Source organism: Marmota marmota, unplaced genomic scaffold (genome assembly GCF_001458135.2).
Source record: "Marmota marmota marmota unplaced genomic scaffold, marMar, whole genome shotgun sequence".
Taxonomy (NCBI): domain Eukaryota; kingdom Metazoa; phylum Chordata; class Mammalia; order Rodentia; family Sciuridae; genus Marmota; species Marmota marmota.
This window is the reverse complement of record NW_025999842.1, coordinates 65,796,440-65,823,025: the sequence shown is the minus strand read 5'-3', so window position 1 is coordinate 65,823,025 and position 26,586 is coordinate 65,796,440. Positions and strand designations below refer to the sequence as shown.

Sequence of the window (26,586 nt, the reverse complement as noted above, 5' to 3'; positions counted from 1 at the left end):
AATATAGTATGACCACTCTGCTTTTACATTCTATTAGGCATTTCAAGTACACTAGAGCTGATTTAAAGTCCACAGGAGGATATGAGTAGGTGATATACAAATACTACTCTATTTTATATAAGAAATTTGAGTATCTTTAGATTTTGCATCCACCAGAGGTCCAGGAACCAATCCCCCATAGATATTGAGAGATGACTTTGTGTAATTTAATCCTAACGATAGTTATAAGAGACAGAACCTTAAGTTATTTTCCTATTTTACAGATTTTTTTTAAAAAAGCAGATCCAAAGATGAAAAGCTACATGCCTGAGATCACATGGTCAAATGATTCTGGAGAAAACTTCACAGCCCCATCCCCAAGTTCAGCTTCTTAACTACCTGCTGTGTCCCTCTAAGGTTTTTCCGCTTCACGGCTCAGCCACAGGATAGTCAGTCAAAAAAACACAGAACATACCAAACCCAGGCCAGCCTGAGTCCAAAAACCAGTATGGCATCCTAACTTTAATTCTACTCAATAGAATTAAAGAAAATGTGAACAATGTGAAAGAAAAGGAGCTGTTTGATATGCAACGTGTAGGCTTAATTTCCAGTCCATTAATTTTAACTTCTATTAGTCTATAAGAAATGTGTGTGTGACTGTGTAGACTTGTGCAGGGAAAGTGACTACTTTTCTCAAAGTTGGATTTTTTTCTTTAAGATAATCAAGAGAAAAGATATCAACCTTTGATAGTTTATAAAACATACTTCAATGTGTGGAGTGTAGCTCAATGGTTGAAAATGTGCTTAACATTCATGAGGTCCTGAATTTAATTCCCAGCACCAAAAAAAAAAAGCAAAAATATTAACTATTAAAGATTTGTATATAAGATATTCATCATATATATGAGAAATTGCTCAGATTTTTATGCAAACTTTTCATAAAGTAACTTAAGTAGAGTCTTGAAGCGTATCAGAAAAGTTTGAGTTTGTAGAAACAGCACCCCAGTCCTGTGGATACTTCTAGCTCTGCAGTACAGCTGGACTTCACTAATAAAACAAGTTTCCTATCTCCAAAACAGAGCTTTAGAAAGCACTAGGAAGACTCTTCCTGAGGCCATTAACATGTCAGTAAAACCACTTGACCGTGTTTTTCAGTAGTAAATCTTTGGAGTCATAATCCTGTGAATGAGCACTTTATTATAAAGACCTCAAGTTTTTTATTGCCTGTATTTTTATTTTACAATTTTTATTATTTTGGCAGGAACCTCAAGCCAAAGTGAATGTGTTCCCAAAGTCTGAACAACATTGCCTCAGTCATTTCCCAATAAAGACACTTATGTAAGAAAAGGAATCAGTTCTGTTTGGTTTTTTTTAACAACACATTTTCTTATTTCCTACTCCTAAACTCCAGAGATGCATTTTACACATAAAGATTACATTCTTTCTAATTTTCAAGACTTGATAATTTAATAACTACTATTATAATTGAATTAGAAATTACTCACCGAGGAAATTTACATAACTGCTAACATTATTGTTCCGCTTACTGATAAATAATGTCTTCTGTCAAACTCATACGTAAGACGTAGCTGTGACTATCAGTGTAAAGGGGATTTATGGACGGAGACAGTGATGTGATAATCTGGGCTCCAGTCCCAGCTTTGCCATGTGACGGCCATGTGAACCTGATCAAGTGCATAGCCTCACGGAGCACTTAGCACAATGACCGTGTAAATGTTCAATAAATGAGCACACCTAAAGCATCACTATTGGTTTCTAAGCACCAGTCCCTGATAAAATGAACCAGAGCTCCTTAGGAAATTGGCTGATTTGGGTTTATGAACTAAAAATTTCAAGTGACCCTGGGGTAACTTCTTTCTAAAAATGTGGAAGTGTTAAACACTAAAAGAAGCCAGATATGGCGGTGCATGCCTATAATCCCAGTGTCTCAGGAGGCTGAGTTAGGTAGGAGGATCATGAATTCAAAGCCAGCATCAGCAACTTAGCGAGGCCCTAAGCAACTCAGTGACACCCTGTCTCTAAGTAAAATACAAAAAAAAGGGCTGGGGACGCGGCTCAGTGGTTAGTACACCTGGGTACAATCCCTGGTGCCAAACACACACACACACACACACACACACACACACACTAAAGGAGTCAAGGTCACAAGGAGCTGGACAAATTTGGAGAATTCAGAAAAACAAAAAAGAATAATTGAGTGTAACACAATAAAAAAAAATCCATGCATCCATAGAATTGAAAAGAAAAAGAAGGAAATATTTTCTTTACAGAAAAATAGCAGCTAATTAATAAGACAAATGCTAAAATTAGAATACTACCACATTGCCAACCTGACCTAATAGTTATTCCAAACAAGATTTGATGGATGCTAATATCATTGGTGAAGTTGTTAAGCTCCATATTAATAAATGTCACACACACCCCAGATATCTTACTTAATTGCAGAAGAAAAAAATGTACCATTACACTAACGATATTTGTAGTCATACTAAATGTTACCAATAAAGGAATATCTAACATCATTTTCTTTCTAGTGTGGTATAATAGAAAATATACAACTTTACTTCTGAGATAATACAATTTCAGGATGTAGAGAAACCATTCAAATAGTATCATGAAGAAACTATCACACTGCTTCTCTGGACTTTAAAAAGGAACTAAAAATTTCCAAATATGCAATAAATAAACCCAGATTAGATCCCAGTTTGGTGAAAAAAAAATCTATAAAAGGCATTCTTATATAGCACTTATTCTTACAAATATATATGTGGTGTTTGAATGTGATTTGAGAGGATTATTGGTTATTTACTGCTGTGCAGAACTTGCCCAAAATTTGAAACCTTAAAACAACAAATATCTGTTATATCAACAGTTTCTTAACTGTGGCTGCACCCTGATCTTGCACTTCCAGCCTCCAAAACTACAAGGGATAAAAATCTGTTGTTTAAGCAATCTAATTTGTGGTGCTTCGCTTTGTTTTGTTTTGCTTTGCTTTGGTTTTTTGTGGTGCTGGGACTCGAACACAGGTCCTTGTGCATGCTAGCTAGGCAAGTGCAATACCTGGGAGCTACATCGCCAACCAACTCTATGATATTTGGTGACGGCCACTCAAGCTGACTAAGATGTTGACAATGATAGAGTCTTGGCTTTTTGTTCCTAGTTGAAATGTCAGAGAAGAAAACCAATGGTAAGAGGGTTTGCTGATGCATGGAATTGGGGGTGAATTAGAAATTACTATCTTTACTTGGATCACTGCCTTGCCCCAGTTTCCCATCTTGCTTCTGCTCAGCAGTAAGGTCACTATAGATAGGAAAGGCCCAAGGAAACTGGCCCCTTCTCCCACAGACCAAGTCACACCCTCTCTTCAGCCTGGGTCTTCACCCTTTCTGGGGACACTCTTTTGGGGCACCACTTATTACTCCATTGTAAACTTCATCTTCTTTACCAGGGCCATTTTGTTGCCTCCTCTGTGCCTTTTTTTTTTATTACTGGGTATTGAACCAGTGGTGCTTAACTACTGAGCCACGTCCCCAGCCCTTTTTATCTTTCACTTTGAGACAGGGTCTTGGTAAGATACTTAGGGCTTCACTAAGTTGCTTAGGGCCTTTCTAAGTTACTGAGGCTGGCCTCAAACTTACAACCCTCCTACCTCAGCCTCCTGAGCTGCTGGGAATATAGGAATGCACCACCACACCTGGCCCTCCTGTGTACTTGTAGTAACTGACTGCACTCACTTATTACTGCTTTTGGAAGCAGATTGTCATTATTCATCCAATAATTCGTTTCTTATTACAAAACATAAAAATCACAATTAAAGGGTTATATGGTGTTAAACGTGGTATTAATTCTCTTGCTCAAATAGATTATAGCTAATTTTAAAAGATCTAGCAATTTATTATGTAAAAAAAATTTAGAATAGGAAATTACTTCCTTTTGTCGATATCTCTCAAAATTACAATACCCATTTCCTTTGACAGAGCAAGTCTACTTCTTCTAGGACTCTGTTTTATATGATCCATGAAGCATGCAAAATCATATAAAAATCATTCATCATTGCCTTCTTGATATTATTGTGCAATATATTGCCATTTTTTAAAATAAATACATATTACATGTTACATATAACAGACATCTTCTCTTACATGTTGTATGCATACATGTGCATAGAATTATTTCCAGAAGTACACAGAGGAAATTGTAGCCAGTTCCCCTCTAGGAGAACTGGGCAGAGGGGTAAGGGAAAGGGTTTTCGCTGAATATCTTTTTGAACATTAGACTCTTTTTAATCTTGTAAACGTATTACCTGTTGGTTCGAAAAAGCAAAACAATTTTTTAAAAAATCCTTATAATCTAGTTAACAATAAATCATCTTCTCTACAGAGTCTTTACTTTTATACTTTCAAGTATTTTTTTGTTTCTTTCTTTCCAACTGAAAAATATATATACATATCGAATGGCCTGTTCAGTTCACTTAATCCAGCGTCGCCCCACACCTCCTGCTGAGAGCAGCCTTGGAATCGTGGTCCATGACCCTGCTGCCCTCGTCTAACACAGCTTTTCCGTTTCTGTTTCTTAAACGCGGTCCCAGATGCGCACACACACTTCGCACACCCTACCTGGTTCAGCTGGTCTTTCTCCTCCTTCCAAGAGGCAGTTTTCCTCTGCTCTCTGTTGACTTCTGAAGCCAGCCTCACAATCGTCTCTCTGTTAGCTTTTGCCTCCATCTCATGGACATTAAGAGACTCTTCAAGAGTAACAATTTGTCCTTTCACGAATGTGATCTCCTTGCACAGCTCTCTAAGCTAAAGAGAAAGCAATTACAGCCGTCCCGTGAAAATTCACAACCTCACCCGCTCTCTCCAGCCTGGGCCCAAGGACTTCGTGATCATATGAAAACAGTAAAAACGTTATTCCTAAAGGAACTCGAAAGCTCACATTTCCAAAGGCAGCCTCTAACTGGGCCATTAGATGCAGGCCCAGGGGCAAATTAAAAGTATTCAAAACATGGACACAAGGCAAGGGTGTCAGGAGTGAGTCAAAAATTTGTCCACTGGGCAAGCATCAGCCCTGGCGTCTGAACACTGGTGGCCAGAGGCTGGCGCTGGCTTCTGAGCACTGGAGGCCAGAGATGCTCCACAGAGGTCACAGCAGGAAATGGAGCCAGGAGCTGCATTCAGTGCCCACCTGCTCACACCTACTGCATACCAGGCACCATCTGAACCAGGGAAGACGCAGAAGAGACAGGACTACTATTTTGAAAAGTATCCTCCTGATATGCACCTAGGAAAATTCTGCTTAACACACTCAAACTCTGATTATCATGCAGGGCTAGGATCAGCCTATGGGATGGATTAGCCTATGGTGGATGTCTATAAGGTGGTGCGAAAGCCCAGCCTTCCAAGTCACACCCAGCCATGCAAGTGCCACACCTTTTAGCCTCAGCACTTTGCCAACACAGTACTGTTTCCAACTCAGTGCTGTTCCTCCCCCTTGAACACTTTTTCTCATATTTGCATGCTCATTCCCCAACATCCTTCACGAGTCCCCACTTCAAGGGCCATTCCTCGGTCAGTCTCCCTGAACCAGCATCGCAGGCTGCTGACCAGCTTTGTTCTCTAGCCTTCCATCCTGATGAGTTTTTCTTCACTGCACCTTTAACAATGTAGGATAATATTCTATATTTACTTATTTACCTCCTCACCACCATCACCCCATGACAAAGAAAGCTCTAAGAGAGCATGGAATTAGCTTTGCCTCACTCACGACCACATTCCTAGCACCTTGAGTGGTGCCTCGCCGATCTCTCACTGAGGACTGATAAAATGGATGAATGAATATCAGTAAATTATTAGGAGTACTCCCTTTCCACCACGGATCCTTGGAAGTGTTTGGTGACATGTGTTTACAGGGGCATGTGAAAGCAAAGCAATAGCTTTGAAGTGGGAGGGATTTTGTTCCATTTCTCAGAGGAACACCTAGTGAGTCTGTGGTCTTGCTCAAGACACCAGACTTCCTGCTCTGGCCAGAGATTTGTTTCTAGGCAAGTACCTACTCAGGATGGGGTGCTAAAACTCCAGAGTCCTACTATTGGTTTTGAAATACAGGTTCCATTACTATTCAGTCGTTGGGAGGCCAACAGACCAGGTGACAATTGCTACAGGAAAGAGGGTTCATTGCTTGTGGTTCCCAAGAAGAGACATGCCATGCTATGCAGGGCCACTTGGAAAAGTCTCAGAGCAGTCAGGAGGCAGAGGGAGCCGTGGAAAGAACATGGGCAAGAGACTCTTTGTCATGGTGGTACGGGAAGGAGAAAGCAAGGTAGTAGTAAGCAGGCTTAGGACTGGCTAGTTTGAATAATTCTGGTGTCTGCAACTGTGGAGGCTGTCCAGAGCCATCTGATATCTGGACCTGGGAAATTGAGAGCAGAAGGACAGTGGCCCAGAGAGTATAAGAGCCAGACATAGGAGGTGATGAGGTAGTGGCCTCTGGGTTGGTTAGTTTTCATGGGAAAGCCAAGCTCCCAACTGAGTGCTTTACCATCTCTAGGAATCAGCTGACCCTGGGGGCAGGGGCAGTCTGTTCTGGGTCAGCAAGCTCCCAGATGACAAAGCATCAGGAATACAGAAAATTAAAGGGAATGATTAACGCACTCAGATTAGCACCTAGAGATGATCTTTGATGAAGGGAAGGATATCACAAAGAAGAAACTTCTGAATTCCCTTTGCTTTTCCCCAGCACAGGGATTGAAAGGTCAGCCCCCCAAACCACAGCGTGAAGGACACTTTTACAGCATAGCTCCTGGTCACACATCAGTCACAGTAGAAGGAAAAGGCCATCCAGAGCCCACGAGGGTGTTGGGCAGACTCTATCCTTAGCTACCAAACCTATCAGTGAATGGATACGTGCTAAAGCATCGTGGAACCCTCTCACAGCTTACAGGGAGGACACTGGAGGAACTGATTGGCAGACAGCTGGAAGGTGGCTTTAAGAATGGCTGATGAAGTCTGCCAGGACGCAAGGAAACAGAAGGGTTTCTCAATGAGCAACAAGACCAGGAGCACTCAAATACCTTGAGATACCCAAATGAACCACTATGAGACAATGAATTATTCAGTTAGTATCAGTAATTTCTAATTTCCATCTTAACAGTCATCTACCAATAAATAAAATGTTTATTAATTGGTTTTCAAGTAAAATTTTAAAAGTACTTTTGAATTAATCTTAAATGTATACTCAGTAAGTCCCCCAAATGACCCCTATCTGGTTTTATGTGTGTGTAACTAAAAGAAGACAAACATGGTCCTAACATGTATCATCAATATGAATAATTAACTGTATTTGAAAACCTAAATATATTTTAGACAACATAATTCATCCCTTTTGGAGAATAATTAATCCCAAATAATGGTAGGAAGAATTTTAAATTGAGGCCCCAGAGATGCTATGATTTGTCCCACCTCACACACTTAATCAATGCTACGCTTGGGCTACTGTCCGGGTCTCCCATCACTATCCAGACTCAACCTCAGAACCTCCTTTCATGTCACATGTCAGAATGACCCTTAAATTTCAGTCTTTCTGGTCTGCATTGCGACACCTTTAAAATTAAATCTTCTTCCGATGCCTTCTCACTCCTCTTGTCTGGATCCAAGGAATCATGAAGTTGAATTAGAAACTCTTCGTGTTTCCTGCTATGCTTTGAAACTTGCTTCTTGTTTTCCTCATTTTCCTTTGAACATTTTCTATCAGGCAAAAAACAAATAAGTCAGGATTTAGCACCACAGAAGATAGCATTCATCAAACCCAGTCGGAAGTGAAGCTCTCTGTGGGAAATAACTGTTATTTTCAGCACAAAAGAGGCCCCTGGACACAATGCACATTGCTGTCAACCAAGCCCTGTGAGGGGCAGAGAAACGTGGAAGCAATTTCTGGGTACGTATGCTTTGCATTTCTGCAAATGCAGAGAAATCCTCATGGCATCGCGGACCTAGTAACGGGCCGGGGGTTGGGGGAATGGATTCCGCCTCCTTTGCTCAACCCTTTGGGATCTGCAGAAGCAGAGGCTGGCCTCTGGATCACAAGTGGACTCTTTACCACGTGTGATCGTAACCCACACAAGCACAGGTCCCCACTGGGACCTTGTAGAGAAGCAGAGCGCCAATGCATTGGTTCTAGAAGACCAAGCTTTACTTCATTTTCAAGTGACCTATAGGGGCACAGGCGTAGCCAGGCAGAATTGTAATAAGGGAGGAGGGGATGGGCCACCCTTGGAGGACAGAAGAGTCAGTCACCAGCAAAGATCATGATTAGTTTCCACACACACACAGAATCTTTAGGGTATGGGAAGAGTGTTGTAATTGGCCAGTCAAGAAAATCAGGAGATTGGGAGCCTGCTGTGAATATTTTATTTCAAATTTCAGATAGGTTTGTTGAAATGGTGTGGTCCATTTCTAATGCTTTAAATGTTAAAGACTTAGAGGCCATGAAAAAAAATAGATGCATATTAAAGGCAAATTAGAATCATTTCAGTTAAATTGGTGCCATTTTTTCAGTACCCTAGACAACAAACATGATTATTGCTTTCCCTTTTCACCACGTTGAGTATTTACTGCAATTTTTTCACTTTATTCAAAGATTAACAAAGCATGTAATTGCATATACTCAAAAGCATGTCGTATTTTCACTTAGAAAAATGTAACAATAAAAAACTAACATCAATATATCTTTGAATTCTTATTTTGGGCATATGAAAGGTAATATTTATTCAGTCTTTCAGGTTTGTGAAAGGCACAGTGAATACTGTGATTCTTATCGATTTACATATATGATCCTGTATATTAACCTCAAGATTTCAATCTTACTCTCTAAACTACGTCCACATCTATTTTCATTTTTCCTGACCTACCCTCCTAAAGTCTCAGAAGTTACCCTAAGGACATAATCACATACATGTGAAAATATGAATGCTCATGGACATTCATTACAGCTGGGTTTATTTTTTTAAATTTGTTCTTTTTAGTAATACATGATAGCTGAATGTATTTTGACATTCATACATACTTGGAGTATAACTTCCCATTCCTGTGGTTGGACATGATGTGGAGTTACCCTTGTCATGTATTCATATATGAAAATAGGAGAATTATAACCAACTTATTTTACTGTCTTTCCCATTCTAAGCTTGGTTTGTAGTAATTTTTTTTTAATGGTGCAAACCTAAGTGTTTACAGGAAGCAAAAGGAATTGGTTGACTAAATTGAGATACTTCAGACAGTGGAATAAAATGGGTTCTTAAAATTTATAATGACTTTTTAAAATATCTACAATATATTATTCAGTAAAAATAGTATGTTACATGATGTCATGTGGGTACAACTATCTGAAAATCTGTTCAGAAATTGTTAATTATTACTCAAACTAAAAAGTTTTTTCTCAGCAAAAGAAACAATAAGAGAGGTAAATAGGGAGCCTACATCCTGGGAACAAATCTTTACTCCTCACACTTCAGATAGAGCCCTAATATCCAGAGTATACAAAGAACTCAAAAAATTAGACAATAAGAGAACAAACAACCCAATCAACAAATGGGCCAAGGACCTGAACAGACACTTCTCAGAGGAGGACATACAGTCAATCAACAAGTACATGAAAAAATGCTCACCATCTCTAGCTGTCAGAGAAATGCAAATCAAAACCACCCTAAGATACCATCTCACTCCAGTAAGATTGGCAGCCATTATGAAGTCAAACAACAACAAGTGCTGGCGAGGATGTGGGGAAAAGGGTACACTTGTACATTGCTGGTGGGACTGCAAATTGGTGCAGCCAATTTGGAAAGCAGTATGGAGATTTCTTGGAAAGCTGGGAATGGAGCCACCATTTGACCCAGCTATTCCCCTTCTTGGTCTATTCCCTAAAGACCTAAAAAGAGCATGCTACAGGGACACTGCTACATCGATGTTCATAGCAGCACAATTCACAATAGCAAGACTGTGGAACCAACCTAGATGCCCTTCAATAGACGAATGGATAAAAAAAATGTGGCATTTATACACAATGGAGTATTACTCTGCATTAAAAAATGACAAAATCATAGAATTTGCAGGGAAATGGATGGCATTAGAGCAGATTATGCTAAGTGAAGCTAGCCAATCCCTAAAAAACAAATGCCAAATGTCTTCTTTGATATAAGGAGAGTAACTAAGAACAGAGTAGGGACGAAGAGCATGAGAAGAAGATTAACATTAAACAGGGATGAGAGGTGGGAGGGAAAGGGAGAGAGAAGGGAAATTGCATGGAAATGGAAGGAGACCCTCAGGGTTATACAAAAGTACATACAAGAGGAAGTGAGGGGAAAGGGAAAAATAATACAAGGGGGACAAATGAATGACAGTAGAGGGGGTAGAGAGAGAAGAGGGGAGGGGAGGGGAGGGGGGATAGTAGAGGGTAGGAAAGGCAGCAGAACACAACAGACACTAGTATGGCAATATGTAAATCAATGGATGTGTAACTGGTGTGATTCTGCAATCTGTATATGGGGTAAAAATGGGAGTTCATAATCCACTTGAATCAAAGTGTGAAATATGATATATCAAGAACTATGTAATGTTTTGAACAACCAACAATAAAAAATTAAAAAAAAAGAAATTGTTAATTATCACTTTTCTATAACCATAAGGTTTTAGGCAATTTTTAATTTTTTCTTGGCACTTTAAGTACACATCATTTTATTGTTCGTTTAATAAACATTTATTGAGCATGTAGTATGCACCAGGCCCTATTAATGATGCTAAAGGACAGTAGTAAACAAAACAGATAAGAACCCTTGCCCTCATGGAGCGTATGTTGTAGTTGGAAAGATGGACAATAATCATAATATTAATATATGCAAAACCTACAGTAAGTTATAAAAGGACTGCAAAGAAAAGATGAAGCAGGAAAGGTGGTAAGAAATATTGTGAGCAGGTAAAATTTCAGATGTGGCACTTTGGGAGGCTTCAATAGGAAGGAGCCTTCTGAGTGAAGGCCTAAAGGAAGCAGCCATGTAACCTCTGGAAAAGAGCCTTCTAGGCAGAATGATTAGCAGTTGCAAAGACCCTGGGGTAGGATCACACCTGTCAAGTTCAAGAAACAGAAAAAAAAAAAAAAAAGAAAGAGAGAGAAAGAAAGAAGAAAGACAGTTATCTAAGGTAAAAAAAAATAAAGGAGATAAAGGCAATAAACCAGGTTAGGATGGGTCTGTTAAGACATAGAAAATACTACTATGTCTTTGTCCTCAGTGAGAAAAGAAATCACTAGAGAGCCCTGAGCTGAGGACAGACATGATCTAATTCATATTGTAACAGGATCACCCTGGCTGCAGGGGTGTAGGCAGAAGCAAGCAAATCACTACTATGGACTAAATGTTTATATCCCCCAGAATTAATACATTGAGCCCTAGTCGTCAATATGACAGGCAGAGCCTTGGGGAGGTAATTAGGTAATAATATTAGAGACATGAAAGAGATGACAAATCTCCCTCTCTCCACCACAAGAAGGCATTCATCTGCAAACCAGGAAGTGGGTTCTCACCAGGGAATGAACTGTCCAGCCCCTTGATCTTACACTTTCAGCCTCCAGAACTATAAAGGAATAAATATCTGCTGTGTAAGCCAGTCTATGGTATTTTTATAGCACCTCAAACTAAGACAGAAATTAATATCAGGAGTGGGGTGTTAATGTTTCAAATGTCTAATGCAATATCCAGTAGTTATTGGGGTGACCACAGAAGCAGTCAGAATTTAGGTTCACTTTGAAGGTAGATAGGATTGGGATTGCTAAAGAACCAAATATGAGTATGAAAGAGAAATAGAACCAAGGATGATATTAAGATTTTGGACCTGATCAACTAGAAGAATGGAATTATCCTTGAAGAAAATAAGGAAATTTGTGCAGAAGGATTGTGTGGGAACGTCAAGAGCAGAGTTTTAGATGCATTAAGTTTGAGGTGCCTGATGGACCAGGTGGAGAGATGTGGGTAAGATGGTGGGTCTTGAGTTGTGGAAGGAGATTCAAGCTAGATACAGAAATGTGGGTGTCACCAGCACTTAGATCATGCTTAAAGTCATGAGACCAAATGACAAAGAAATGAGAAGAGATTTCAAGACTGAGCCCGAGGCACTCCAACATTTAGAAGTCAAGGAGATGAAGGAAATCAGCAGAAGAAACCACATGAGAGGATAAGAATGGAAACGGTCATGTTCAATGTCCTGGAGACCAACAGAAGAAAGGGACTCTAGGAGAACGGCGGGCTGTGACTGATGTGCTGCTGACAGGTCAAGCGAGGCGAGGCTGACCACTCACCCTGCACTGGGCAGTCACTGGTGGTCTAAACGAGTGATTCTGTGGAGCAGCCCTAGGAGAGAGGACAGCACTTGGAGATGGTGATGTGATGGTGGCGTGCAAGCATGGAGAAGTTTTGCAGGAAGTGGGAGAGGAGGAGGAGGACAGGAGCTAGGGTGTTGCTTTATTTTTTAAAATGGAACAAGCAAAATAAACATCATGCATTTTATTAATAAAGACACTGGAGTCATGTATAGAATTTTTTGAATATATTTTAGAAGCAACCGGGTCCCACTTTTGTCTTAATGATCACCTCCTTATGAAACCAAGTGTGGAAAAATCTAAGTTTTAAGAGTCCTTTGTGTAAACTGGTAATAAAACCTAATGAAGAACATTTGGGTGGTCTGGCGTACAAGCACTGGAGAAGTTTTGCAGGAAGTGGGAGAGGAGGAGGACAGGAGCTAGAGTGTTGCACTCCAGGATTTTTATAACTTCTTCTGAGTAAATGCCTCCCTCTGCAGACAAGCCTGTCACCTCAGGGTTAAACCTCTACTTAGAGAAAATCTTCCCGTTTTGCATATGCTGTGTTTTTACAAGCTTCGTCTATAGGACAAACCCCTGCTTAGGACAATCTTGTATTTGTTGAGACACTCGATGAGACTTAGAAAGAGCTAGGAAAAAGCTTTTAAGACTCTAAAGATATCTAGAGTTAATAATATGTTTTTTTTAAATTGAGTTTCATGGTCAGATAATACAAAATATTTGAAGTTTATTCAAAGACATATCTTGCTCCAAAGCTAGTATGGATCATTCACTAAACCGAGAACATATTGCAGTATCCTTACTGTAATTTCTCCTCTAGTTCCACAACTCTCTTCATTAACTCCTGATTCTCCTTGATTGCAGCATGAGCTGTGAGTTCCGTTCTGATTTTAGAAGCAGAAAGTGCAGCTGATTCTTCTTCTAGCTCTTGAACTCTGTCCCTCAAAGAGGTGAGGAGAGATGATTTTCTGGCATTGTTTTCTTTGTAATTCTCCATTTCAGCCTTTAGCTCTTGACAGGAAACTTCTTTGGAAAGCATCTTGGAGCGCAGGTCTCGAAGCTAACAAAAACAACAAAAAAAAAAAAGATAAAGGAATCTAATGGCATACCACTTGAAGTACCAGTTAGAAATCCAAAACCATAATTTAAAATCTTATACTATTTTTCATGACTTAATCCAGGTTTAATTTCTTTTTCTCATATTTCTATCTGTATTTCAAGTAGGAAATTATATTTTAATAATGGGCTTCATGTTCTGTCTTTTTCAAAACCAATAGAGCAATGATTTTCGTCTCATTCAGGAAACATTTGTGGTGGGATTACAAAAAGTAATAAATATATTTTGCAGCAGTAACCCATTTTCTATATCCAGTATTGCTGCTTTTGCTTCTTATAAACAATGATTCAAGGAACCTACAAGCCACACTCTGTGATTTCACAGCCACAACTATTTCTCAAATAAATACAGACTATTTGATATATCACTATATTTCTTCTACTAGCCTTCTGGACCATAATTGTTGGTGAAAAAATAACATTCAGATTTCTGAAAAAAAAATATGAGAGCAAAGGAAAACCCTTATTGCATTTATATGAAATGGGGACATTTTGAATTTTATGAGCTCTCTGGCATCAAAATGCTCATCAATGTACATATCCTACCAAACTAAGATGTCAGGTCTCTCCTACAAGAACACTTGATAAATTTTATAAATGCAATGCATTTCTTTGGAACTATAAGTGTACTTGCATACATCCCCCCCTTCTCTCTCTCTCTCTCTCTCTCTCTCTCTCTCTCTCTCTCTCTCACACACACACACACACACACAGTATCAACACATCTTTCAGGGGGGGTCCTGGCAGCCTCAGGGAGATTGCTTGTTATCTCACAGGCCAGCCTAGATTCCTAGAGACCACTGGGCTAGGAGCAGAATGAGTCTAGGGAGACTCAAAGCTCTACTGTAGACCTGATCTAGCCTAGAGGGCAGGTGGACCCCAAATGTCTTACTAGAATTTCCCCAGCCAATCAAAACTTCCATAAGAAAGGAATTCAGATTTCCCTCCTAAGGCGCCATATTGCAAGCAATCCACAGTAAAGGACAATATTCCCTGAGAGGCTAAAAGTTCCCCAAAGCCCTTGCAGCTTCAACCCAAAGTCCTCAGGTGCCCTCTGGTCACTTAAGGCTGCAGGGCTTTCTGAGATTCAAGCCAGGCCAAGCCACCTTGCTTTGCAGTGTGGAAATGCACAACCCTTCAGGAATTCTAGGGGATGGGCTCACCAGAAAAGAAGAAGTGCAGATTTTGCCAAAAAGCTTCAATCTGTATTCTACTATCCCACTCCTAATTTTCTGTCCTCTACTTCACCCTGTCAGAAGCTAGAAAGACCCACTTTTTGATGATAAAGGGGCACTATCTTACCTCAGACTGCGCGGATTCGAATTTGACCAAAGTTGCGGCAAGTTCACTTCGAACATTTTCAACCACATTCCGATAATGGTTTAATTGCTCCCGAGAGACAGGGACTTCCAAAGAATGATCACGAGTTTCCTGAAAGTTCCCCCAAAAAGACAAAATACAGAGAAAAAATGATAAACAATCTTTTCTGTGCAGCTGTGCAAAGCTAGATGGCATGGAAGTATTCTTCGCATTTCAAATGTGTTGAAAATGCTAACCAGAAACGTGTTGTGTTCAGATCACTTTATTCTTGTTCTCAAAATTCAAAGGGAGATCAGAGATAGCCCAGGAACTAATGAGGGGCTATCCCAGGGTGGTAGTGGGATTTGACACTTAAGGATTGACTCTTGCCATTCAGAGCATTTCCTTCCAAACAACTCAAATGCTATTTGACCCTTGCCCAGCACAGAAAGAGTCAGCAAAGAACTATCAGAAGAGAAACAGCACCACACCCTCTGTATCAGGTGGTTTCCATCATTCCTCTGTCTCCTGACTATAAAGGTGATCAGCTCCTCTCTTGTCTGTTCATCAGAGATCACGGGATTTCATGTAAAAGACCATATTCTTCCTCCTCACTAAGCCCTTTTACTCTCAATCCCATAAGCTCCTGGGATCACAGAGATGCCTCAAAGAAATGCAAGAGATTAGAGATGGGGAGAGCATGGAAAGCCTTCATCCCTCCAGAAGGGAGCAGCTCTCAGCTCCACTGATGGTCACCAATGCAAAAATAAGGATCCCAGCTGGCCAAATCGTTCTGATTTTGTAAGACAAAACATATACCCAAACTTTTCAAATTGATTCTCAGTTTTGCAGCTTGAAAACTGTCAAAATGTTTTTAAAGAAAAATATGAGCCAAATAAACACTTCTGCAGAGCAGACTTGGCAGGGTTAGGCTGTGGTCAGCCTGCAGCCTCGGGTCCTGTCTCTGTTCTCCCGAGCATTATGTCCACTTCCTTCAAGAACCACTACTTAGTTTGGACAGATAATTGTACCCGCCTCTGTGAAGTCCCTCCAGCCTAAGGTCTTTGTGAAAGAAACCCATTCATTTTTGAAGAAATATGAAAGAGGTCACATAAAGGAGAATTTCCTGGAATCTCAGTGGCCTCAAGGGACACATCAGTGAAACCATCGATGACTGCCAGCAACTACTACAGCAAGTGTTTGACATAATCATGAATGTAAAAGTCATCATAAAGCCCTTAACCTGACAACAAGCGTTGTCATGACCAGTGTGTTGTAGTTCATAGATGCCAAACAAAACTTTCTGGGCACTTAGGAACAGTCAGTGTTTGCCAGTCACAACATGCCCAAGGAGATGGTAGCTGAGTCCTCCTGGGGAGAAAGCAGAACAAGATCCATTGAAGCTTTTACTGGAGAACCACATCCTGTTCACTCTCAGGATTCAGAAGGGCCTTCTCCTCCCTAACCACCACAGCCACGTGTCCTAAACCAGCCTAAGTGAGGACATGGGTCACTTACAAGAGGTTTCAACCATGGGGTATATGGCTCGCCATTCTATAAAACCCATTAGGAAAATAAGGTCCCCTATGACTATCTTGTTCAATAACTAACATCTTTGTTTAGGAAATGGCATGATCAAGGGCTAACTCAGTGGTTAAGCACTTGCCTTGCATGCATGAGGCACTGGGTTCAATCCTCAGCACCACATAAATTAATTAATTAAAGATATATAAAAAAGAAATGGTATAGTCATATTATTTTTATATCTCCTTCCAATGAAAAAATATTATGTCCATTGAATGTAAAACTAAAAGCCAGACAAGACAATTCAGAAATTCATTTTAGGAGGTTACAACCTAATGCAAAACAGTACCAAAAGAATTATCTTCAAACATTCATGGATAAATTAAACTATATATTAAGATAGGATGGGGCTGGGGTTATCACTCGGTGCTAAGCACTCGCCTAGCACACAGAGGCCCTGAGTTGACTCCACAGCATTGTGGGAGGTGGGGGAGAAAAAGAAGGGGAAGAAGAGGAGGAGGAAAAAAGAAAAAAAAATTCCCAAATATTTAATACAAAGATATTCAAAAAGGTGAGTGTTAGCAATTTTTTTAAAAAAATAATCTGCAATTGCAAACATTAAAAAAAAACTACAGATCTAGAATAATGTTAACATGAAGGAAAAAAAGGAAAAGAAAATGATACAAATGCACAATAAAATCATATTCAGCCAGGCACGATGTAATCCCAGCTATTTAAGAGGCTGAAGCAGGAAAATCGCTAGTTCAAAGTCAACCTAAGCAACTTACAGAGACCCTGTCTCAAAATAAAGAATAAAAAGGTTTGGGGGTATAGTTCAGCAGTAAATTGCTCCTGGGTTCAATCCCCAGCACCAAATAATAAATAAATAAATAAAATTATATTCAGTCAGTAAAAATCACATTTAGGAGACTACATTGTTTTTTGTTTTGCTTTGAAACATGGTCTCACTAAATTCCTTAAGCTAGACTTAAACTCATGATCCCCCTGCCTCAGCCACCCAAGTAGCGGGGATTATAAGCATACACCACTATGACCACCAAATGCTTACCCTTCCCCCAGACTCACTCAGGTGTGGGTGATCACATCCTAGGCATGATGTACAAGCACTCTACCACTGAGCTATTTCCCCAGGCCAGTTTTGGGGAGACTTTAGTCATATGAAAAAATGCAGTGTGTGTGTGTGTGTGTGTGTGTGTGTGTGTACTGGGGATTGAATTAAGGGACTCTTAATCAGGGAGCCACATCCCCCAGCTTTTTTATATTTTATTTAGAGACAAGGTCTCACTGAGTTGCTTAAGGCCTCGCTAAGTTGCTGAGGCTGGCTTTGAACTCACAATCTCCTGCCTCAGTCTGCCAAACTACTAAGATTACAGGCATGCATCACCGAACCCAGCTAAATGCAATATAAATTTTAGTTTAAAAAAAACAAAATACAAAATGGTATATACACTTTCATTTTAGTTGTGTAAAATAATTTTATGCAAAAGAAAAAAAGTTTTATTAGAACTTAGAAAATTTGTAAACACCAATAAATTAGTAAGAAAATCACAAATGACCCCATAAAAAGGACCCAACATATAAGCAGGAAATTTCCATTAAGAGAGATACAAGTGGAAGTAAAATATAAAATATGAAAAGATACTCAACTTCCCTAAGATTCAGGGCAATACACATTAAAACACAGACACACCAATTTTTGTATAGCAGATTGGGCAAAATATAAGAAATTTGATACTACCAAGTGTCAGCCAAGTAGAAGGGAAGAGTTATTTTCCTATATAGCTTCTAGGAATATAAAATGAGTATATCCTTCAGATGCCTTACCAGTTTGTTTATATCTTTCAAGAATGGAGATGTAGAGGGGCTGGGGTTATGGCTCAGCGGTAGAGCGTTCGCCTAGCATGGGCAAGGTACTGGGTTTGATCCTCAGCACCACATAAAAACAAATAAATAAAACAAAGGTATTGTGTCACTACAACTAAAGAACTATTTTTTTTAAAAAAAAGAATGTAGATGTAGGGCTGGGGGTATAGCTCAGTGGTGGAGTGCTTGCCTAGTGTACGCAAGGCCCTGAGTTTGATCCAGTTATGGTGTGGTTTAAAATGCCAATGCCCACCCCCCCAAGGCTCTTGAAACCCTCAATATAGCAGTGTTCAGAGGTGGGGTTTAGGAAAGTGGTTGGATCATGAGGGCTCTGATCCTCATCAGTGGATTGATCCATGAGTGGATTAATAATTAGATGACATTAATGGGAGGTGGTGGAAAACTTAGGCGATGGGACTGGCTGGAGGAAGTAGGTCACTAAGAAGGAGCATGCCCTGGAACAGCATTTCTTGTCCCCAGTTTCCTTTCCTCTCTCTCTTTCTGCTTGGCACCTGCTTTGAGCTGAGCAGCTTTCTTCCACCACCTCTCCCCTTCCACCATGATGCTTCTGCTTGGAACCAGCTGACCATGGACTAACCCTCTGAAAGCAGGAACCAAAACAAATCTTCTCTCCTGTGAGTTGTTCACATCAGATGTTTTTGTCACAGCAATGGCAAACTAACAGATCCACCAGCACCACAAAAAGAATTAACTAATTAATTAAATGTAAATGAATAAGTCTCTGACCCACTTATACATTTACTGAGCCACATCCCCCAGCCCTTTTATATTTTATTTAGAAACAGGATCTCACTGAGCTCAACTCTCCAATTGGTTCCCCTTGAAAAATACTCACACATGTGCACAGAGGATACTCATAATATATCACGATTTGTAGTAGCAACAAATGGGGAAGGGGGTTACTGTAAAAATATTAAGCCATTTCCGTACTGTAGAATCTGATGCAACAGGTAATATGAGATAGATCTGTATGTTGGGGCATACTAATATCCTCAAGAAATATCACTGAATAAAAACAAGACAGCATTCATCCATAGTTTGATACTTGTTCTCACAAAGCACATACAGGAGGAAAAGTACCACTGCATGTATTTACTATGAATATATAGGACAAAAAGAGAGAAAGACCCACAGAGCACCCAGTCACCTAATGACAGTACTTTCTCTGCAGGGGACAGTAGGACGCTAGTACTGGAGCTGTGGGTAGGGACGTAGTGTTTTGATTTTTTTTCAAGAAAGATATATTTATGCATTATTTTTACAACTAAATATAATTTAAAGAAAAGAAAAACATTGAGAAGAAAATGCTTACTGTGGTTATCATTTAGTTCCAGGGCTAGATTTTATTTTCTTCTTTATTATACATTTCCATATTTTCCAAAATCTTTTTCAACAACCATGTATTACTTTCATCCTTCTTAAATTTTCAAAAATAAGACAAAACCCAGGAGCCTTGCTCCATAGCATATATATGAACACGATGACAAGAAATGACAGTGGGCAGCCTCGACACAAGCACATATGACAGCTGACATTTCAGAGGGTTGCTGTCTTAATTCAGCCCTCCGGGAGTTCATAAAATTTTTGAAAGTCCTTCAACTTTTCCTGTAAGTATTAAGCAATCTTCACCTTAAAACTTTTTTCTTAGCCTATTCAAAAATGGCAAGATTAAGAGCTCATCCATTTGTCATCACACGAGGACCATCTAAGTTATTAGGCACCTCTCAGCTAACCCAGGAAGCAATTTTATATTAATTTTAAATATCCAACTATGTATGATTTGATTTTGCTGCTGATATTATTATGATAATGATTGCAATTGCCTCACAGGGTGGCTCAGCGTCTTTTCAGAAAAAAGGATGGTTTCAAAGCTCAGTGGCATAAAGCTTATTCATAGTTCAAGTAGACAACGTGTCCCATTATCTGATCTGTGGACAATGTCTTGGGCCAGTCCTGCTAGTATGGCATTTAGTTGTCTTATTATTCCATGGACAAGAGAGAGAGAGAGAAAATCACTGCCTGCCTCGGACACACAAAAGCTCCTAAATCCATCCCACCCTTTCTTGTTCCCCATGGTTCCAAACTGCAGTGCAGTCTTGCATTCCTGCAGACTCCGGCATTGAGCTTCCTTCTGTCTCTGCAAACTCATGTTTCCAGTGGTGCCCAGTGAGGAATCCCCTCTAAGACACTCCCCCCTATTGTCTGCCTTCACTCCAACTAGTAAAGTTTCTCCCTTAATTTATCATCCATAAATTGTCTCATAAGTTGCCTTTCTCCCACCTAATCATTACTACAAGCAATTTTTGGCCATTCATCCGTTTTCCTCCCTACCTGGACGGACTTTCCTGAGCCTCCTGCTTTTCTTTTTCCTTTCCCTGCACCTGAACTCTGGTGCACCTTCGTGGGTGCAGTGGACCATGTGACGGGTGTGGGGTCCAGGGAGTCAACCTGTTCACCTGCACCTTAGCAGCGATGGGGCACGTTGGGAAGAAGACATTGCTGCTAAAACCAAGTATCACAAAAAGCTGATCATATTATCCTTACATTGTCCTACCATCCTTTTCCCCTTAGGCATTACTCTTATTTACTTGAAGCCCCTTCTAACCTAATATTCCTGTTGAAAAGAATACACCATCCCCAGAACCCCAGGGGAAAACCAAGAGAATACACTGGTCTAAAATCGTCTGGCTTTACTAAAGACATTGAGTCTTCTCCTCGTGGGGTGTGCAGGGGCCGCAATGGGAAACACTGAGGTGCCAAAGGCTTTTGAAGACCTGCTTTCAGTACTGGTTATAAAGTATCTTATATATTTATACATGCATATATATCAGAATACATACATTCACATATAAGGATACATATGTATGTGTATGTATGTATGTGTATATGTACAATTTGTTCACAACCAATATGTCCTGATCCAGAAACTTCTCCCATTGCTCTACACCATAACCCTGTGAGTGGGGGTTGTTCCTGTCCCTTCACTTAAAAATGAGGCAAGTAAAACTTAAAAGGAATTTTTTTGTCATATTTTTTTAAGTAGGAATAAAAGAAAAGAAGAAAGAAAGACACAAAGGAGGGAAGGAAGGAAGGAAAGAAAGAAGGAAGGGAGAAAGGGGAGGGAGGGAAAAGAAGAAGAACTGGTGGTAGTTCTTGAGCAATGATTACTTCTCTGTGCTGTATAATTACAAATGAGTTAACCGTATCCCAAAAAACATAGGCCACTGTTTTCTCTGATATGGAGATGCTAACACACAATAAGTCGGGCAGGGCTAGGGAAGAATAGAGATACTTTGGATTAGGTAGAAGGGAGTGAGGGGGGAGGGGTCGTGGGGGTGGGAAGAATAGTAGAATGAATCGGACACTATGATCCTATGTGCATATATGATTACAGGACCACTGTGATTCCACATCGTGTACAACCAGAAGAATGAGAAGTTACACTCCATATAAGTATGATGTGTCAAAATGCATTCTATTGTCATGAGCAGCTAAGAGAGCAAATAAATTTAAAAAAAAAAAAGTATGCCTAATGAGGGCTGGGGATGTGGCTCAAGTGGTAGTGCGCTCTCGTGGTATGCGCGGGACACTGGGTTCCATCCTCAACACCACATAAAAATAAAAAATAAAAATAAAGATACTGTGTCCACCTAAAACTAAAAAATAAATATTAAAAAAAAGTATGCCTAATGGACAGGCATGTAAAACATCCCAGGTACTGTTGGGGGACTCTGATTAACACTCTATGACCCGCAGTTCTTCCAGTTCTTGGTAATGTTCATGGTGTACAGTGTCTATTAACACAGGAATTAGTAAACTACTACATCCATAAGAAGAGAATCTAGAAAGCAGTTACAAGAACCAGTCTATATCTATTTGGAGCAAATAGATAGACCTCAAAAGCATACTGTTTTTTAAGTAAGTTAGAGAACAAAAGTAACAACATGATACTTTTTATGTTTTAAAAGTGAATGCTAAGTAAAATAAGGTATTTTCCCTGGGTGCAAATATGAACGCAAAAAGTATTGTCAATGGTCTCAAAGACACCCACCAGACCTATACAATTATTAACTCTGGAGAATGGAGGGAAAGATCAAGATTACAGGTGATTGCCAAAGGGAACTACAGCATATTTTGCAATACTCTACTTTTTAAAGGGAAAGTGACTAACCTTAATGTGCATATGTATCAGAACATCACATGCTGTCCCAACATAAATATGAAGAATTTTACACCTTTGGTATCAGTTTTAGAAGATTTAAATTTTTTAAAAAGTGACTAATTTTCATATTAAAATTAATTTCTTACTACCAGTGAAACTCCATATCATGTACAACCACAAGAATGGGATCCTAATTAGAATAACATACTCTAGGTATGTGTAATATATCAAAACACTCTACTGTCATGTATATCTAAAAATATTAAAATCCCTTAAAAATTTCTTAATTGTATAAGTAAAAGACAACTGAAAGCCTTTTAAGGGTCCAAATTACTTGGTTCTCAGTTGGTATATCCTAATTTTCTTTGCTGTAGAACTTTGAGATGCTGAATACTACATCTGTAAATTCTTACTGGCTGCAGAAGCAACAGGAAACTGTGAACTTGAACCCCAGCATGCACTAAGAGGCAGTAGGAAAGAGAACCACTGAGTTCCAGCAGTGCTTGGGATGCCCTTGGTGTGCAAGGATAATGTGATGACTGCATTGGGGACAGGAAATTCACTGCTAAAATGAATGGTACATAAATTATATTGTAGCCAAAATATGAAGTGCCTTCAAGATTTAAAACAAGAATTCAGTGATTTTTTTTAACTAACTGGAGAAATATCTCCAATTAACAAAGGGCAAATTAGAGGGGGAAAAAATACCTATCTGGCTTCTGTGTTGTACTAACTCCTTGCTTTCTCTCCCAAGGTGGCCCTTAGCTTTGCCTGAAGAAAACTCAACAAAATGGTGCTTCATCTTCCCTAGCAGCCATTTCTTTGGTTAGAGCACTCCACCACCTCCAGCAAACACACAATCCTGACAGCAACAAAGCCTCCATTGGGAAATAACCAGAAAGTGGAAAACGTTAGCAACCGTAAGCAAATAATCCACTTCAGAAAGAAGTCAAACAGTGTTTAGCCTTCCTACAAGAATTCTTGTAAAGAGACAAAGAAAGATCTTTGTCTTTTTAGACAAAGTTTAGAGAGGTTTTTAGAATTATTTTCCCTCCATTTTGTTCCCAAAATAAGTGAGAGTAAATGTAGATTCATACCTCTGCCGTGGTCCTCAGCAACCCTCTCTAGCTGCCATGAGGATGACCCCTGTCCTCAACACCCTCTTCAGGACAGATGTTGTAGGCTCCTGGCTAGGAACCCCATCCTTCCCAAAGAAGGGATTCATCGCCTCCTTAACCACCAGAGCTCACCTCAGTCTGCCCAGGACCCGCAGCCTCTCCTCCCCTAAAGCTCCAATCCAGAGAGTAGCAGGAGGCAGCTTGAGAATTGAAAAAGGAATCGGAAGTCAACGGGGAAAATCAGCTTGGCCAGTGAGTGTGTCCCAACATAACCCTCTTGCTCCTCCAGTACTGACAATTCTGTAGAACCTGACCAGTCTACACTCCCTCGGCTATGCTGCTCTGTCTCAGCTCTCTTCTCATAGTAAGGATGCTTCTCCCCCTGAGCACTTAGCCCAGGATAAGGAATAAATAATCACATATTCCATGTCTCCCTCTCTCAAAAGACTGTGAGGCTCACTAAGCCACACCTAGCACCTACTGAGGATCTCACAGTACAAACTATAATTATTAATAGAGTTAAGGGAAAGAGTGAACGCCCTTTTTACCAATATCTTACTCTTTCCATTGGATGGACTAATGAAGGATGGGTGTTCTTTTTATTAATATCCTAGTTTTCACCCTACATTCGATTCTATCTAGAATCTTATCCAATTCTCATTTGCTATGCCTAATACTATCAGCCTCAGTGGCTGGCTGATTTCTACTGGGCCCGACACCTTGGGAATGGGCAGATTTGGAAAGTCCACAGATTGTCCCATGGGAAGGAAATGGCCTGAGAGTCTCCAGTTCAGCCTCTGCAGAAACATTAACACCACAAAGCAGGAGTATATCATGAGCTCAGACAGGAGAAGGTGCCTTATTTTTTGCTTCTATGGGTGTTCTGGAACATACTCCTCCTGTATCTTGGCAGAGCCCTAAATACAGGCAAGTCCTCACTCTGCTAGTGTATCCTATAATTTTTATTGTCTGTAAAAGGCCTGGATTTTCAAGAAATGACTTTAATTCCCATCCAGAGCTTCAGGTCTAATTTCTTATTCAATGTCAAAACAAAGAAAAGAAGGAAGCGAATGAAAGTGAACAAAAAATAAAGGAGGAAAAAAAAATAAAAGAAGCCAATAAGAGTCACTTGCTTGCAATGACCTGAGCTTGATTTGGCTTTGCCAAGCAGGTAAACATGAGTCCCATGATTCACTAGGACGATGAGGGAGAGCAGACCAGCTGCTCAGTAACAGCACACCTCCCTACAGAAGAAATCACAACAAATTTCAAAACCACAAAATAATCCAGTGGCCAAAGAGCAAGTCCTTGTCTGTTAAAGTACTTCTACAACAGGATCAAAACAAATGTACAGGGTGGGTCTGATCAATTCAGGGCCCTATATTTTAGCTAATTGTAAAGTTCTATGGAGCTTTAAAAAATCTGTTCACATTAAAGTGATAAGTTCTTAAACTGAACTCAATGAAAGTCACAAGCAAACTAATTAACTCCAGGTTCAATTTTAAGCAATGAGCATTCGTATTGGACGTATCTCCAAGACTAATAGTGAATGCAGGCCTGGGAGTGTTGCCACATGTGGAATAACTTCTATAAGAGGAATGGCAGGTAGCTAGATGGGACATTTTCTCTGTCTCTCTCTATATGTATGCTCTCTCTGCGGTTGATGCTAATCTGTTCGTTCTAACAAACTCCTCAAGCATGGAAGGACTCTCAGTGACACTGCCCTCTATACCAGTCAGGGTTCTCCAGGAAGCCAACTCCTTCCGTGACTTGGAGGGGTACTGTGTGGGTAGGTATTAACTTGGGGACTATGAGGAGGTACCTCAGGCCCAAATTAGGGGACCAGCCAAAGCTTTCTAGAGCTACAGAATTCTTGATCTTTAAGAACTGGGCTTTCTGAAAAAGGAGGATTTTTAAATGTTTTAAAAGGCTACTTCTGTGTATAAGTAACAACACCTTGAGGATTCACAGCCCCCACCCCCCAAAAAAAATCATTTCTTTAATTCACAGAGTGGAGAACAATCCATGATGAGAACAATCCCTGAGAAAGAGAATGTGGGGCACCAACAGAGAGGAAATGGGAGGGACATGGGACCACTGGTGCTTAGGGACACTGCCCACCCTCTCGGGGCTGCACTGAGGGGGTAGGAGTGTGCCCTCCAGCTAGCTGCCCACTCCTGGGATGCACCATGGAGACCAGAGCCTCTGAGACAAGGCCTGTGGGCTGCACAGCTCCTGGGTGGGACTGCGGGAAGTGCCCACCAGGGGTGCGAGGTGGGTCCTTCCAAGCTTCTTGAGCGCCCACTCCTCAGGCAAGGAAAAGGAAGGAGGTATTTTTCTACTCTAGACAGGACATTGCAGACAGCCTCTCAACTTGACCCTCACTGCCTGGTGCTAGCTGTATGTCACCAGTCCCCCAGAGAACTACCTATCGTGACAAACACATCCAAAGAAAAGTGTTAGGTGAGCAAAAAAGTATAGGCTGAGCAGCTGCTGCTTCCAGCTCTGTAAACTAGATGCCAGAGAGTTTATTTCTGTAGAGCAGTGACTTCTCTAAGGTCCAGTTTAATGTTTTTCAGTCTCTGGGGATCAGTGTTATAAGAAATCTCCATATGAAGACTAATTCTGTAATTAAACTCACCAGTCCTGATGTTACATAATTGTAACACTCTGTATTTGTTTTCAAGGCCTTTGTTTCCACTGGGTGTGAGTTCTGAGAACATGATTGAGGATGCCAACTTTAACAAAGGCAGTCTATTAATAAGCTCGGGTTGCTATAACAAAACACCAGAGACTGGGTAGCTTAAAGAATAGGCATGTACTGCTCACAGTTCTATAGATCAGAAAGTCCAAGATGAGGTTATTCTTGATGAGGGCCCTCTTCCTGGCTTGCATATGGCCATCTTATCATGACAAAGACAGAGCTCTGGTCTTCATCTTCTTATTAGGACACTAACCCCATCCTAGGGGCCCCACCCTCATGACCTCATCTAAACCTAACTACCTCCCCAAGGTCCCCAGGTCCCAATATCATCACATTGAGGGTTAGGACTGCAGCAAATGGATTGCAGAGGACACAAACCTTAAATCCACAACAGG

The 26,586-nt window shown here is 40.3% G+C and overlaps 1 protein-coding gene across 4 annotated transcripts in view; it reads right to left on the bottom strand.

Annotated features, from left to right (window-relative positions):
• The window catches only part of Ccdc170 (coiled-coil domain containing 170), a 75,655-nt gene that overhangs the window by 38,399 nt on the left and 10,670 nt on the right, over positions 1–26,586 (bottom strand). For 3 of the 4 annotated variants that reach the window (XM_048799914.1, XM_048799917.1, XM_048799924.1), the window contains exons 2-5: positions 14,782–14,910; positions 13,167–13,423; positions 7,598–7,742; positions 4,617–4,802 (exon numbers count right to left, since the gene is read on the bottom strand). In XM_048799914.1, the coding sequence (XP_048655871.1) occupies positions 4,617–4,802; positions 7,598–7,742; positions 13,167–13,423; positions 14,782–14,910 (717 nt within the window). The remainder of the gene's footprint in view (positions 1–4,616; positions 4,803–7,597; positions 7,743–13,166; positions 13,424–14,781; positions 14,911–26,586) is intronic. The other variant, XM_048799921.1, reaches the window with a different exon arrangement.